At 44.9% G+C, this 16,244-nt stretch overlaps 1 protein-coding gene across 1 annotated transcript in view; it reads left to right on the top strand.

The window, feature by feature from the left end:
- The first annotated feature begins 22 nt into the window (after positions 1–22).
- Positions 23–16,244, top strand: part of CATSPERD (cation channel sperm associated auxiliary subunit delta) — a 42,423-nt gene continuing 26,201 nt past the window's right edge. The window contains exons 1-7 of the mRNA XM_033135479.1: positions 23–612; positions 2,384–2,438; positions 3,245–3,321; positions 8,150–8,222; positions 8,934–9,048; positions 12,642–12,709; positions 15,167–15,280. Coding sequence (XP_032991370.1) covers positions 290–612; positions 2,384–2,438; positions 3,245–3,321; positions 8,150–8,222; positions 8,934–9,048; positions 12,642–12,709; positions 15,167–15,280 — 825 coding nt within the window. The 5' untranslated portion in view covers positions 23–289. The remainder of the gene's footprint in view (positions 613–2,383; positions 2,439–3,244; positions 3,322–8,149; positions 8,223–8,933; positions 9,049–12,641; positions 12,710–15,166; positions 15,281–16,244) is intronic.

The raw sequence follows: 16,244 nt of genomic DNA, 5'->3' as shown, positions 1-16,244 counted from the left end.
GCCGGCGGAGGTCTTGGGCCGGAACAGAGAGCTGCGTGGGGCGGGGCTTGGAAGATACTGGAGGCGGCGCCTACAAAGAACAGAGGGGGCGGGGTTCGAGCTCCCTCACGCCCACCTCTTCCAGCCAACCAGCTTCCGCGCTCAAGGCCCCTTCGGGTCACGTGGAGGGCTGTGAGCACGTGCCATCGTCCCGGGAAACAGAGCAGCTGTTGCGTTAAGAGAAGCTTTAGGAACACGTGGACGGGCCTGTGCATTACACAAACGCTTAGGGCGTGCGGGTGACAGGCGCATGCCCAGGCTCTGGGGGACCTGTTTGGGAGAAGACGAGCGCATGCTCAGACTCCAGGGAGAGCGTGAGCATGCCCAGGTGCTGGGAGGGGCGTGTGGAGGTGGTGGATTCGGGCTTCGGCGGAGACAGGTGCGCAGCCTTCGGTTCCGACGCCTTACAGCGCTCATCTCTAGTCTGCGCATGCCCAGACCGTGTAGCGACTTGCCACAACGGTTGAGGGGCAGTGGTGGCGGCGGAGCAGCGAACGAGATGCTGGTGGTGATGCTGTTGGCGGCGGCGACCTTGCGGCTCTGCCCGCTGGCCAGAGCTCAGCCGCTGTGCCGGTGGGGCCTCCCTCCCGGGTTGGGGTATTGCCAGGGGCCCGGGAGGGGGCTGGCTTTTCTGAGCGGAGGCCTGGGCGGAATCCAGGAAAAACGCTTCGCTCCCCAATCTCATTGTGACTTCCCAGTTTACTCTTCTAGGAATCGAACTTGATGCCTCCCTTTCCTCCACCCCACCCCACCCCACCCCACCTCACCCATCAGTCCATCAACTCCCACTGCCGCTTTAAAACTTTGGCCCAATTCTGAACCCTTCCGGCCACCTCCTCTGCCACTAACCTAGGCTGTGCCCTCCTGTCAATCCCCCACTCCGGCAGACAGAGGAATTATTGATAAACGAATCTGATCACGTCATTCCCCTTCCCTGGTTCTCTGCGGCACCCAGAATAAAACCCAAGTTCCTTGCGCAGCTTGCATTTCCTCGCGTGATTTGGCCCAGGCCAGTCCTGTGCATTTTCGGATGTTGAGCAGCATCCCTGGCTTCCAGCCACTAGATGCCAGCATCTCCTTACCCAGGCTTGACTATCAATCAGAAATGTCTAGGCATTGCCAAGTGTCCCCTGGGAGTTTGACAACCATAGACCTGGCCCCTGCCCACCCCTGAATCACTGCATCCACGCTGTCCTTTTAACTCGCCAAACTCGATCCAGCTTTGGAGACGGGAAGACAGCTCACGCTACTCCCTATGCTTGGCGCGCTTTGCTTCCAGGCTTATCCCTCATCAGTCAGATCCTGACTTCAATAGCATATTTCCTTGTTTAAGAGCCCCCTCGACCTGTTACCGTTCTATTTCCCCCTCCCCATAGCTGCTTTTTTCTATCAATCACTAACTTGTGTTATTTTTTTCTTTTGACACTTTTTCTTGTCTGTTGCTGTCACTAGAATATCAGCCTAGGAGGGTATAGAATGTTTATCTTATTCTCTCCTTACCTAGAACATTTTTAGATTTCAGGAAATATGGTGAAGACTAGGCAAGGTGTCACGGGGGCTAGACAGATGCTAAAGCCTAGTTCCTGTCCTCAGGGAGCTCCTGCCTGGAGTAAGCTGTCACATACATATAGCAGGACCCTGTTTACCAATGAAATAATGCTTTTGGTGCATGGGCTCATTTGATCTTTACAACGAGATTCACGGAGTAGTAGTGATTCCTTGACCTTATAGATGTGAAAACAGACCCAGTGGAATTAAAGACACATAACTAGTCAGTGGGGAGTAGGGTTTTCCAGTAAGATTTACTAGGAGGACTTGTCTCAAAGTCTGAAAAGATTGGCTATATCTAATTCTCCCATTTCCCCACATGGGTTCTCAAAGTGTGGTCCTAGACCAGCAACAACAGCATTACCTGGGAATTTGTTAGCCCTGCAATTCCCTGAACCAGATACTCAGGTGGGGCCCCAGCCCTCTTCAGTTTATCAAGCCCTCCAGGTGCTTCTGGCGCACAGAACATATGGTGTAAACTATACTAATGTTCTCCCAGACACCAACACCCTCCTCCAAAAGGAAAAAAAAATGAAAAAATGGAGTAGGAATTCCTACTCTTCCTAATCTGGGGTCTTGCAAATGAGCCCTTATAAGCCCTAGGATTTTTGTATATCCATATGTCTGTTTGTGAGAGAGGAGGGCCCCCAGTTGCATCAGATTTTACAGGAGCTCCCGTAACCCGAAAAGCATCAACAACAGGTACTTAGAAGTTAACCCAGAGGCAGACTGATCAGAGTCATGCTGAATACGCAATAGATGTTGACAGATGGTGTCTCTTGTCGCTTACCTCTAGTATTCACACAGTGAGGACAGGAAAGATGTTTCATGTCGGACAGCCAACTCAAGGGGTATGTGGCTCCATATTTAACATTCATTTTTCACATTTAATCACTGGATCAGAGCATGTCCCAGTATTTTGATCAGAGCATGTCCCAGTATAGTGTTGTATCAAATATAAAACACTGTCTAATCCTTACCATTGCTTTTTGAAATAAGGGATTTATCTTCCCATTCTGCTAAAAAAGTAGTTGAGAGAAATCAAGTAATCTGGACAAAGCCAGGAGATAGAAGTGGGTTTAGAACTCAGATCACCAGTGTTCTATTTGATAAGAGATTTTAAATCCACAGTAACATAGGAAGCAAACTGTTACTTTGTTTACATGACAGTGCAACAGGAAACTCCACATGTGCCTAAAATGCATGAAGAAAAAAATATTTCACCAGTTAAATTAACATTTCAGAAGAAGCATCAGCATTTCTAAATGATCTCCAAGTAATTGGTTTCCAGAGTGTTAACTTTACGATTCTTTGTCCTCTAGCCTGTCTTTCTAATAACTAACATCTGTAAACAATAATGTACACGAAAGGAGTTATGATATGAATTATTATCCTGGAATTTTTTTCACTCTTTATTTTAACGTGATAGATTCACAACAAGTTGCAAAAATAGTTTAGAGACGTCCCAGGTGACCTTTACCCAGTGGTGACATCTGACATAACCAGAGTATAATATCAAAACAGAAAAAGAACATTGATACAATCCACCTGTCTAATTCAGATTTCACCTTTACATTTTCTGTGTTGCACATCAGGACATTGTTTTTATCAGGTGTTTATTATTATTGATACTAAGATTTTGTGATTGTCCCTGTAGGTACACCTGTATTTTTCATCTGCGACAGCACGATTGATTAAACATCCTTGCAAGAAAAACATAGCTCTGTATCTAGGGTAAGTGACCATTTTGTGAATTGTTACCCTCCTTTTTTATTAAAACGTTAGATTTGCCCTCATTGACTCATTCAACAAACATTAAGGAAGACAGTTCTGTCCTGTGTTGCTAGTTGCTGGCCTGCGGGGAGTCCACCGTTGGGATGGGGGTGAGAGGAAGAGAGATGAAGAGACCATCAAGTAACCAAAATAATTAAGTATACTGTGGTACCACTTGTCACAGATGTTTGATATAAGTACTCGTGTGGGGGGTGGGGTGGTCCAAGGAGAAAATGCCCAGGAAGTTTCCACTAGGGAATTGATGTCCAAACTGGGTTTTGAAGGATGAATAGGAGTTCACCATAGGGGGGAGGGGAACCAAATATGAATGAGCTTGGAGCAGAGCACTCAAAGAAATGGAGACGCCATGCCCAGCACGTACTTGGGGTTGTCAGGGTGCAAGGGTACCAAACCAGTTATATACATCATACCAAGATATTTACACCTCATCCTGAAGGCAGTGGAGGATTTGGGGCCACACAATGTGTTTAGGAGGATTTCCGAAAGCCCAGGCCAAGAAAACAAAACAACACAGCATAAAAAAGCCTAAATAGAAGGAAAGGCCCCGCTTGTTGACTTGAAGGGTATGTGGAACGGAGGTGAGCAAGTGGTTTAAGACAGTTCCCAATTTTCTGGTGGAAAGATCAGGGAGAGGAGTGGTGACCCGGGATAGCGTGCTGTGCTGCCTGCAGGACGTGGAGGACACATAAGGCCAGAGACGGGAACAGAAGGTCAAATCCATGTGTGTGGTGGTTCCAGCTGCAGGCGTCACACGTTCACTGATCAGAGGCTCTGGAGGATATTGACTTCACAGAACAGGTCGGAGAAGAGAAAGAGACAGAAAGCAGGAGACCTCGAAGCCGAGGGCGGCAGGATAAAGGAGGAGGGCTGTCACGGGGAAGCCACAGCACAGGGACAGAGAAGCAGCCCCGGGAAGCAGTGGGGTAAAAGAAAGCGAGGACACGGAAGTCCAAAGTTTGTGTTACTGTCTCCAGAAGCCAAGATGTCAGAAGAAAGAAGAGAGATCACTATAGAGAGCTCAGCAGCAAGGGACGCAGGGTCTGGAGGAGGTTCCCATTGACAGGCAGGCCTGGAGTGAGGGGCGACCACATAGACAGGTCCTCCAGGGAGGGGTGGGAAGCAGGGAGGCAAGGCTGGTCGTGGGCAGGATGAGGGTTCAGCTGCTCCTCCCATAGCAGAAGCATCTCAAATGGTAAGATGCGAATTCTGTCATTCCTTTAAAGCGGATCTGCCATGAAGTAACCACTAGCCACATGTGGCTGTTTGAATTTAAATTTTCCATTGACTGATGAATGGATAAACCAAATGTGGTCCATCCATAACATGGAATATTATTCAGCCTTAAAAAGGGAGGACATTCTGACACCAGCTACAATGTGGATGAACCTGGAGGACACGATGCTCAGTGAGAGAAGCCAGTCACAGAGGGACACACACTGTGTGATTCCCCTTATCTGCGGTCAGATTCATAGAGACAGGAAATAGATGGTGGTGCCAGGGCCTGGGGCGGGGAATGGGTTTAATGGGGACAGAGTTTCAGTTTGGGAACATGGAAAGTTCTAGAAATGATGGTGTGGATGGCTATACAACAGTGTGAGTGCACTTAATGCCACTGAGGTGTGCACTTAAAAATGGTTAAAATGGGGGCCGGCCCGGTGGCTCAGGCGGTTAGAGCTCCGTGCTCCTAACTCCGAAGGCTGCAGGTTCGATTCCCACATGGGCCAGTGTAGGCTCTCAACCACAAGGTTGCCGGTTCGATTCCTCAAGTCCCGCAAGAGATGGTGGGCAGTGCCCCCTGCAACTAAGATTGAACACGGCACCTTGAGCTGAGCTGCCGCTGAGCTCCTGGATGGCTCAGTTGGTTGGAGTGTGTCCTCTCAATCACAAGGTTGCCAGTTCGACTCCCGCAAGGGATGGTGGGCTGTGCCCCCTGCAACTAGCAATGGCAACTGGACCTGGAGCTGAGCTGCGCCCTCCACAACTAAGACTGAAAGGACAACAACTTGACTTGGAAAAAAGTCCTGGAAGTACACACTGTTCCCCAATAAAGTCCTGTTCCCCTTCCCCAATAAAATCTTTTTAAAAAAATAGTTAAAATGGTAAAATTTATGTTATATATGTTTTACCACAATTAAAATAAATTGTGAAATATAAACCTTATGTTGTGTGTATTTTACCACAATATAAAAAAATTAATCAAAAATGTTTAATTAATAAAAATTAAATACAATGAAAACATCCACACAAACTAACCACATTTCAAGCTAATGAAACTCAGTATGGCTAATGGCTACCATGTAGGACAACTCAGAAATATGTATATAGGACAGGGCTACTTTAGAGCAGAAGTTGCAAACCACAGCCCCCAGGGCCAGATCCAGCACACCATTTGATTTTAAAAGTACCACCGGCAAGCTAAGAATAGTCTTTTATCCCCGTCCCCCTACCCCCCCCAACTCCGATTCAAGCCATTGTTCTCAATCTAGTTGTGTAGGACATGGCCCATGTTGGTATTATGAGCCTTGCGCTCCACCTGGCTGAGGCAGTCAGTCACTGGCCTCTCACGGCCGCTCACGTCAAGCCATTGTTCACAATCTTAGCTGTAGAGAGCGCAGCTCACTGGCCCATGTGGGAATCGAACTGCTGACCTCAGCTTAGGAGCACAGCTCTCCAACCACCTGAGCCACTGGCCTGCCCCCTAAGAATAGTCTTTACACTTGTATATGATTGAAAACAAAAACAAAAGAAGACTAATATTTGGTGATACATGAAAATGATGTGAAATTCAAATTTCAGTATCCAATAAAGTTTTATACACACATGGCCATATCAATCCAAACTGTTCATGACTGTTTTCACACTACAGTGGTAGAGCTGAGTCGTCGAGACAGAGGCCATGCAGCCCCTAAAACAGTTCCTATCTGGCCCTTTACAGACAAAGTTTGCCAGACCCCAGCTTAGAACACAAGTTTAAATGGTATCCTGATGCCCAGAACACACTGGAGTCAGGGAGCGTCTGACTCCAAGGGCGTCCAGAAACGAGAAGTTCTAATATTTAACAAAATTATGAGATAGCACTTTTTGCCTATCATGTGGGTGAGGACGGGGGCCAATGAACATGAGAGTAAGAGGACCCCCCTCCTGTGGAAAGACAGTTTGTCAGAATCTGTCAAAATGTTCAATATATATCCTTGAACATGATCCCATTTCTAGGAAGCTAACCTAACTTGCTTATATTGCTAGTGCATGCCCTTCCTGAGACCCTTGTCCCAGCTGGTCCCTCTGCCTTAAGTGTCCTTTCCTCTTGCAGTCAAGGGAAAGAGCATTCTACGCAGCAGGGATAGCACGTGCAAAGGCCCTGAGGCAGGACCTTGCTTCATTGTTGGAGGAACGCTTCAAGCACAATGACTTAAGTGGGGAGAGTGAAGGGGATGTCAACAGTGTCACATCAGGTGGGGTTTTGTAAGCCGTAGTGATGAATTTGGATTCCTGTTTAAGTCTCGTGGGAAGCCACCAGAGAGTAAGCAGGAGAGTAACACAATCTGACTTCTCTCCTGAAAGGTCACTGTTGGGTGGAGAACAAAAAGCAGAAAGGTGAGACAGTAGAAGGACACAAGTGAAGGGCTGAGGCCATAGTTCATCAAGAGACCAGGGAGGCTTTATTGGAGGGAGATAGAGTTCTAAGAATAGTACACAATATAAAGGTAAAAATAGCAAACAGAATTATATCACTCTCTCAACTTTGTATTGGAGGTCACAGCCAATGCAATATGACAAGAGAAAGATATAAAATATAAAACACAATTAGAGGGGGTGGCTGGTTAGCTCAGTTGGTTAGAGCATGGTGCTAATAACACCAAGGTTGCCTGTTCGATCCTCATGTGGGCCACTAGAGTCTGCACCTTCCTTAAAAAATAATAAATAAATAAATAAATAAATAAATAAATAAATAAATAAATAAACTTTAAAAAATATATACACAATTGGAAAGAGACATTTGCCAAATCCAAGTGTATCAACTACCAGAAATAACAACTGAGTGCAGCAAGATGGCCAAACATAAAATAGATGTTAAAAACCTCAACAACTCACATCTGAAATTAACATAATATTGTATGTTGGCTACATTTTAATAAAAATCTTTTTAAAAAATCAACGGCTCTCTTATAAACCAGCCATGACCACTTAGAAAAGGCAATTATGAAAAATACCATTCACCATGGTAATACAAACCTTAAAATACATGGGAATTAACTCAGAAATTCCTCTGTCTAAAACCATAAAACTCTTCTGGAGCAGGTGTGAAAAGGCCTGGAAATACCATGTTCATGGATGGCCTTTCACTTCTTAAGCGTTTCCTGCATGAGGAAAAAAATTGTTTCTTTCTTATACACACATTCTTGGTCTGAAATCCTTTACTTTAGTGAGATTAGAGCCACATAAATGACACAACTGAAGTTCATCCTGTGCAAGATAGGCTGTCACTTAATGTGCATTTTATACAATATTATATTTGACATGGTCACACTTTTAAAATAATGTTATTTCAAGAAGCCAAACACCCAGGCTATAGAGATTTACTCATGCAAAAAGATAGATAGATAGATAGATAGATAGATAGATAGATAGATAGATAGATAGATAGAGAACCTAAATGGTTCCTTGTTTAAAAAGGAATTTCATTTGAATGGAACATTTTTAGTGTACAATGTCTTTTTTCTTTTCCTGTGAAATTGTCCTAAATTAACTCTTTTATTGTTTATTTCAGAAAACAACTTTTTTTGACGAGAAATAACTTTGAGAGTAGTCTCCTTCCATTTTCCATCCCCACTTCAATGCAGGTAGTTATTTTATGGAACAATCTGAAGGATACTTGAAATATGTGATACTCAGAGAAGACAGAGTTTGGAAATATCACACTAGTCTGTTTTTGTTAGTTTGGGGGTTTATTTTACAAAATGTGCCTCTTGAAGACATTGAGAGCAATTTCTAAGCCAAAAAGAAGGTTGATTCTATTCTGCCCTTACTACCAAAATGGGCTTTTTTTTCCCAAAAAAAGGAAGCAGAATTTGCTTCCAGTGCTCCCTACAATTAGTTGTGTGTTATGAATGGATTATATGCATTAATTTCAGGGCCTCCCTAAAGTGTACTAAAGAAAAACAGAGAAACCTTTACCTTCTTGGTAACTATCTTGAGCAATTCTACCATTAACATGTATATTAAAGAGGTGTTGCCATCTATTAAGATACCAATGTTACTCTTAGAAGCAACAGTTATGCCCATCATTTATCTTCAGGCTTTATCCTCTGAGAAGGTTTTCATGAGGGAGAAGGAGATGGAGTGAATTTCGGTGTCTGAAGGCACCCGACACCAATTTCAACCTCCCAGTTTTGGTTTCAGCTGACCCCAGGATACATATAGTCCCCAATATCTGGGAAGCAAAAACCTCCTTCTTGCACAAACATATCTTGGATGTGTGTCTAGAAGTATTACTTCCTGAATCAATGTCTGAAAAGATGTACTTATTGGTGTCATATATGTCATATTTGTAGGTTGGCATACCAGAAGTAACATCAGCACATTTTGCCAGCTCAGTATTGCTGTTAGTAGTGAATCGAAAAGTTTATATTTATGATTACGAAGCTGATTCCTGGAATGCATCTATAGGTATATGTTTTTGTTTTGTTTAGTTTTTTGTTTGAGTTCAGCCAACAACAGTGGAAAAGTTATTAATTTCAGAAGTACAAACCATACCACTACTTGGAAGTTCACCCCTAGATGTTACCTTACCCTTTAAAATTCAAATAAAAGTCAGCCAGAACCCCTATCCCACAGGGTGGGATCCTAGTGTTTCCACTGGGGATTGTGCTTACAATCTAGAAAAAGCTGCTCTGGGCAAGACTGACTCCTAGTTGCTTGGTGACAAGGCTGGGTGACATACCTCTCATTAGGGACAGGGAATAGGAGAGAAGACAAGCTTGATGGAGAGAGAAAGAAGAGAACCCTGAGGTAGGAGGCAAGGAGGTAGGGTCAAGAATGAAGACAGGGCGATGTTATTCTTCAGAGAAGAAAAGGGATGGCCTTCTCTTTTTCAGAAAAGGGAAGAAAAGAGCAAGTGCGCGCAAGAGCGAGTGAGCTTGGGTACTCACAGTGGTGAGGAAGGGGTCAATACAAGGTCAGCCCCTGCCTTGGCACTGCTGACATTCTGGGCAGATCACTCTCTGGGGGGCCGTCCTGGGTACTGTGGGGTGTTGACATGGTGGCTGGCCTCCACCATGTCGGGAGCACCCCACTAAGTCCTGACAACAAAAATGTCCCCAGATATCACCCTGTGGGTCCAAATGCCCAGTGTCATCCAGTGTCCCCTGGGGGTCCAAGTCCCCTCAGTGGAGAAGCCCTGGGTTGGTAGATCACCATTTGAGAAGTCATTATTCTTTTGCTTCACTTACATTAATTCTGAAGAGAGATCATGGGCCTCCCAAGATGGCACCCTGCCCGTCAACATGGGGCCTGCCACCTGCTTGCTAAACACTGACTGGTGAATTTGTCACAGCCCCGAGGGGGACAGAAGAGCACAGCGGAAGGCTCATGCCTTGGCTCGACCTCTGTCTTATGTTTCATTACAGTGTTCCAGTTTGACTGTCAATGAGGTGATTGGGTGAATGTCAGTGAACTGATACCCGGGATGTGCCTTCAAAGCATCAGCTGCCCAACTCTTAACAGAACTTCCCACCCACAGCTTAATGGCCTAAGTGCCCTCTGCCTCCTCTCCCTCCAAAATTCACCCAGCCTGGCTCTGCCTTCACTGCTCATCCTCCAGAACCCCACTCCTGACCTTCCAGTTCAGTTACTGTCTCTCTCACAGTTCATGGCTCTTTTTCCCTTTTAGGGAAAAGGGAGCATAAAATTCACATAAAACTTCCCAGTTTAACCATTTTAAAGTGTACAAGTCAATGTCATTTAGTACATTCACAATGTTGTGCAACCATCACCCCTGTCGAGTTCCAGAACATTCTCGTCACCCCAAAAAGAAACCATGTACCCATTAAGCAGTCACCCCCCCATCCCACTCCCCCAGCCCCTGATAACCATGAATCAACTCTCTGTCTCTGTGGATGTGCCTGTTCTGGACATTTCCCATACATGGAATCACACACTGTGTGGCCTTGTGTGTCCAGCTTCTCTCATGATCCCCGTGTGTTCAAGGTCCATCCACGTTATAGCGAGTGTCAGCGCCTCCCTCCTTTTCATGGCTGAGCAATAGTCCAGTGGATGGACTACTTTTGTCTATCCACTCATCAGCTGATGGATGTTTGTGGTGTTTCCTCCTGTTGGCCAGTGTGAATCATGCTGCTGTGAACATTTGTGTCCGAGTTTTTGCGCGGACGTATGTTTTCATCTCTCTTGGGTAGATACCTAGGGGTGGAATTGCTGGGTCATGTGAAACTCCATATTTAACTTACTGAACCGTCAGGGCTCCTTGTAATACAAGTCAATCTAGTCTCCATCCTGCCTCTTCTTTCCACCAATTTCTTTAATAGCATCCAAGGATCTAACTCCCCATATCCCCCCTTGACCCTGGCCCCCATCATCTACTTCTTGTCTCTATGGATTTGACTTCTCTAGGGACCTCCTTTAAGTGGAATCTCGCACTATTTGTCCTTTGTGTCAGGCTTATGTCACTCACCGTAACGTCCTCAAGGCTTCTCCATGTTGTAGCCGGCATCAGAATTTCCTTCCTTTTGAAAGCCGAGTAATACTCCATTGTCTGGATGGACCCCTCTAAGTTTCATCATCTGCTGCTGGACACTCGGGTTGCTTCCCTGTTTTACCTATTGTGAGTAACACTTGTTTGCACATGTGTGTACAAATATCTCCTTGAGTCCTTGCTTTTATTTATTTATTTATTTATTTATTTATTTATTTATTTATTTATTTATTTAATACCCAGAGGTGCAATTGCTGGCATCCAGACTCCTGGCGACCCTATGAATGAGCCACGCCCACAGTGTCCTGTCCTCAACAGCCCTGCTCAGCTCCTGTAGATTCATACCTGTGGCTTCTTTTATGGAGTCAATCCATCTCATACATGGTCTCCCTCTTTCCCTGCTGCCTTCCATTTTCCCCAGCATTATTGTGTTTTCCAAAGAGCCCTGTCTTGTTATGCTGTGCCCAAAGTAGGACGGCTTCCGCTTTGTCATTTTTTCCTCCAGTGACATTTCAGGCTTAATTTGCTCTAGGACCCACTTGTTCATCTTTCTGGTGGTCCAGGGTATGCGTAGGGCTCTCCTCCAACACTATATTTCAAATGAATCGATGTTTTTCCTATCAGCCTTCTTCACTGTCCAACTTTCACATCAGTACATAGTAACTGGGAAGACGAGGGTGTGGATGGTCTTAACCTTGGCCTCTAATGACACATCTTTGCTCTCGGTGACCTTTCCTAACTCTTGCATGGCTGCCATTCCAAGCTTCAGCCTTCTCTTGAGTTCTTGGCTGTCATCTCCATTTGGATTGAAGACTGAGCGAGGTCTGCACAATCTTTAACGGTGTTGATGTGTTCGTGTCTGTGTTAAAGCTGCACATGTCCTCTGTGCTCACCACGTGGCCATTCTATTTTCATTTCTTTGAGGAGCCTCCAGCGTTTGCCCCACCTGCACCACTATCCATTCCCACCAACCGAGCACAAGGGATCCCATTTCTTCACACTCTCACCAACACTCGTTGCTTCCCGTTTTTCTCATAATAGCCACACTAATGAGTGTGAGGTGGTTGGTATCTCAGTATGGTTTTGCTTTGCATTTCCTTAATAATTAGAGATGTCCAGCATTTTTTCATACGTGTGCTTCTTGGCCACACGTATATTTTCTTTTGAGCCAAACTTTTCTGCATAGAACTTTTAACACAGAATCAAAGACTGCCTTGCTAAGAGAAGGGAGCCCTTCCTGCCATTTTGGCACAGTCCTGAAAGAGTGTCCGCAAAACCAGTGGCACTTAACTGGGGACATTTCTGCCCCCCAGAGCACACTGGGCAAAGTCTGGAGATATTTTTTGGTTGTCAAGACTGTAGGAGGGTGCTACTGGCATTGAGTCAGTAGAGACGGGGGTGCTACAAAACATCCTGCAGGGCCCAGGACAACCCCCCACAACCAAGAACGATCTGGCCTCAAATGTCAATAGTAGGTTGACAAACCCTCCTCTGACCTTTTCTCTGAACTTGAGGGAACTCACATAGTTTTTAAATGACCTTTTCCTTTCAGGTATAAAACACCCTGTGTCACAAATCTCTGGTGACAACTGTTGCTACAGTGAACATCCCTTTTGCTTGGTGAGTACTGTGTGGAGTCTGTCATTTTTGTCACTCTGCTCTGAGCAGAGATAATTGTGAATGGAAGTAAGGACAGGCTAAGCCTTGAGGGCTGGGACCACGAGGGACTTGGGCAATGTCATTCCCCCAGGGTTCAGAAGAGGACCTGACGTGGGAGGGGCTCAGGGCTGCTGTACGATCAGCTGGCTGACACACTATGAATCTATCTATCTATCTTCCTTTTTTGAACTTGTTATTTTGAAATAATTATAGACTCTACAGGAAGTTGGAAAAATCACAGAATTCCACGTACTTTCACTCAGCTTCCCCCAATGGTTCCCTTTATATAACTACAGTACTACCATACTAAAACCAGCAAATTGACATGGATACAATGTCCATGTAGTTTTATCACATTGTAAAGTCACAGAACCACTAGTGCCATTGAAATACTGGACTGGTCCACTACCCCAAAGCTCTGTTCCTCCCTGCCCCCAGCGCCCCAAACCCCTGGTCTAATATGTCTCCATCCCTATAATTTTATCACTTCAAGAATGTTATATAAACGGCATTGTACAATATGGAATCTTTAGGGATTAGCTTTTCTCAGCTAAATTCTCTGGAGACTCATCCAATTTGTTGTATGTCTCTAGTCTGTTCCTTTTCATTGCCAAGTAATATTCTGTGATGTGAATGTACCAGAATTTGGTTGCCTCCATTTTTTCGTTGTTGAAAAAAAAAAACTGCTATGAACATTTATGTACAGATTTTCGTGAGGACATAAGTTTTTGTTTCAGATAAATGCCCAGGAGTTTAACCCTTGGCATCTGTCCCCCTTTTTTAATTGAGATATAATTGACCTATAACATTGTGTAAGTTTAAGGGGTATAGTGTGTTGATTTGATACATTTCTATACTGCAATATGATAACCGCCATAGCATTAACTAACACCTCTATCATGTTACCCAATTACCATTTCTTTTTTGGAGTGAGAACATTTAACAGTCTCTTAGCAACTTTGAAGTTTACACGAGGTGTGTGATCAAACAATACAGTGAATGTTTAAATGAAAACATTTATTACAGTAAAAGACACATTGCCATTAATCCCCCTCAGAATACTCCCCCTCACTTCGAACGCACTTATCCCACATTCTTGCCACTTTCTGAAGCAGTTCTGGAAGTCCTCTTTCGTAAGTGTCTTTACTTGTGCTGTCGTGGCTGCCTCGATGTACTAAATCATTTTGATTCTGGGGAAGAGCCAGAAGTCGCACGGTGCCAGATCCAGTGAATAAGGTGGATGAGGACACACTGTAATGTTTTTATTTGACAGAAATTGCCATAACCTGAAGTGATGTGTGACATGGAGCATTGTCATGGTGGAGGATGATTTACAACACACTTTAAAACACACCTTCTCTCAACCATAGCTCACACCTGATGGACTGAACCAAACCAGTTGAAACTTGTCACATACTGTTACTAAGGTTTGATGTGCTGCTTCCGGTATTGGAGATCCCTGCCTTTCCATTGGATGGCACTTGGCAGCAGCATTTACCGTATTTTGTGATCACAACAGATAAGCTCCGTGTCACACATCGCTTCTGGTACAGCAATTTCTGTCAAATAAAAACATTATGGGGCGACCAGGTGGCTCAGTTGGTTAGAGTGCAAGCTCTGGACAACAGGGTTGACGATTTGATTCCCACATGGACCAGTGAGCTGCGCCCTCTACAACTAGAATGAAGACAATGAGCTGCCACTGAGCTTCCGGTGGGGCGGCCAGATGGTTCAGTTGGTTGGAGCACGAGCTCTCAACAACAAGGTTGCTGGTTCAATTCCCACATGGGATGGTGGGCTGCGCCCCCTGCAGCTAAAGATTGAAAACGTCGATAGGACTTGGAGCTGAGCTGCGCCCTCCACAACTAGATTGATTGGAGCTGATGGGCCCTGGAGAAACACTCTGTTCCCCAATATTCCCCAATAAAAAATTTTAAAAAAACATTACAATGTGTTCTCATCCATCTTATTCACTGGATCTGGCACCAGCGATTTCTGGCACTTCACCAAAGTCAAAATGACCATGAAAGGTAAACATTTTGAATCAATTCAGGACATGGAGGCAGCCACGACAGCGCAACGAAAGAAACTCATGAAAGAGGATTTCCAGAACTGCTTCAGAAAGTGACAAGAACAATGGGATAAGTGTGTTCGAAGCAAGGGGGAGTATTTTGAAGGGGATTAATGGCAAAGTGTCTTTTACTATAATAATCTTTTTTTTTAATTTAAACATTCACCGTATTGTTTGATCGCACCTTGTAATGCAGTATTGTTATCTATAATCGCTCTGCTGGGCACTAGCGCTCCAGAACCTACTTATCTATGAATGCCATGTTTGTGACTTTCAACGACAGCTCCTCAATCCTCCCAGCCTCTATCTCTTTTTAAAGAGACTGTTGTATGTGTGTGTTCTTCCAGGATATAAGTAATTCCGTTTTTGCTTATTTGCTTGGAGATCTGACATCTCAGACCAACATCTATTTCTCAAATACCCAAGGATACAGGTTTCAGAAGTATGCCCATGAGAGACAGGTATGTCTGTTTTGGTAAGAAAATGAACAAAGAATATATATCACATGTGTGGTTGGAATCATTAGCTCTCAGTGGGTAATCCAGTGATTTTCTTCTTTTAAGAGTCCCGCTGGCTGGGAGGGTAGGGAATATTCCTGGTCAAAGGAGCTGGCTAGGGAGATTTAGGAAGTTAGGAAAGGTGACAGAAGCTTTGAGGTCACAGCACCATTTAGGGAGTGCTTCTGAAAACTGGTGCCATAGTAAAGGCTGCACATTAATTATGAGACTTAACCTCATGCCCCCTCCCCTGGAAAATCAGTACCATCAGGTACCATCATCATCCCCACTTCACAGATGAGAGAACTGTACGGGGTTGAGTATATGCTCCCCCCCCAGTTCATGTCCACCCAGAACCTCAGAATGTAACCTTACTTGGAAATCTTGGAAATAGGGTCTTTCAGATATAATTATTTAAGTCAAGATGGGGTCATACTGGATTAGGGTGGGTCCTAAATCCAATAATTTATAAAAAGAGGAAAGAGCACGGAGAAATGCTCACAGAAAAGAAGGCCATGGGAAGACGGAGCTGACACTGAAGGGAACGTAAGCCAAGGAACGCCAAGGATAGCCGGCAACCACCACAAGCTAGAAGAGAGGTACGGCGTGGTTTCTTCCTCATCGGAAGGAACCAGCCTGGCCAACACCTTGACTTCAGACCCTGGCTTCCAGAACTGTGATGATAAGTTGTGTTTGTTTTAAGGCCCCCGGAATGTGTTGCTTTGTTATGGCAGCCCTAGGACACAAACATAGGGACGACGGCTCAGAGAGGGACAGGGCCTTTGCCACGACCACACAAGGCTGGCAGAGCTGGGATTCGAACCGCTGAAGAAGACGGGATACCTGGGTAAGTAAGAGGACGTGGACGTTTCATTCTGATGCAGAGAATAGCTTCACCCCCAAACACTGGGGAAGTATGTCCAGAGGA

This window comes from Rhinolophus ferrumequinum, chromosome 18, assembly GCF_004115265.2.
Source record: "Rhinolophus ferrumequinum isolate MPI-CBG mRhiFer1 chromosome 18, mRhiFer1_v1.p, whole genome shotgun sequence".
Lineage (NCBI taxonomy): Eukaryota > Metazoa > Chordata > Mammalia > Chiroptera > Rhinolophidae > Rhinolophus > Rhinolophus ferrumequinum.
This window is presented reverse-complemented; position numbering and strand designations above follow the sequence as displayed.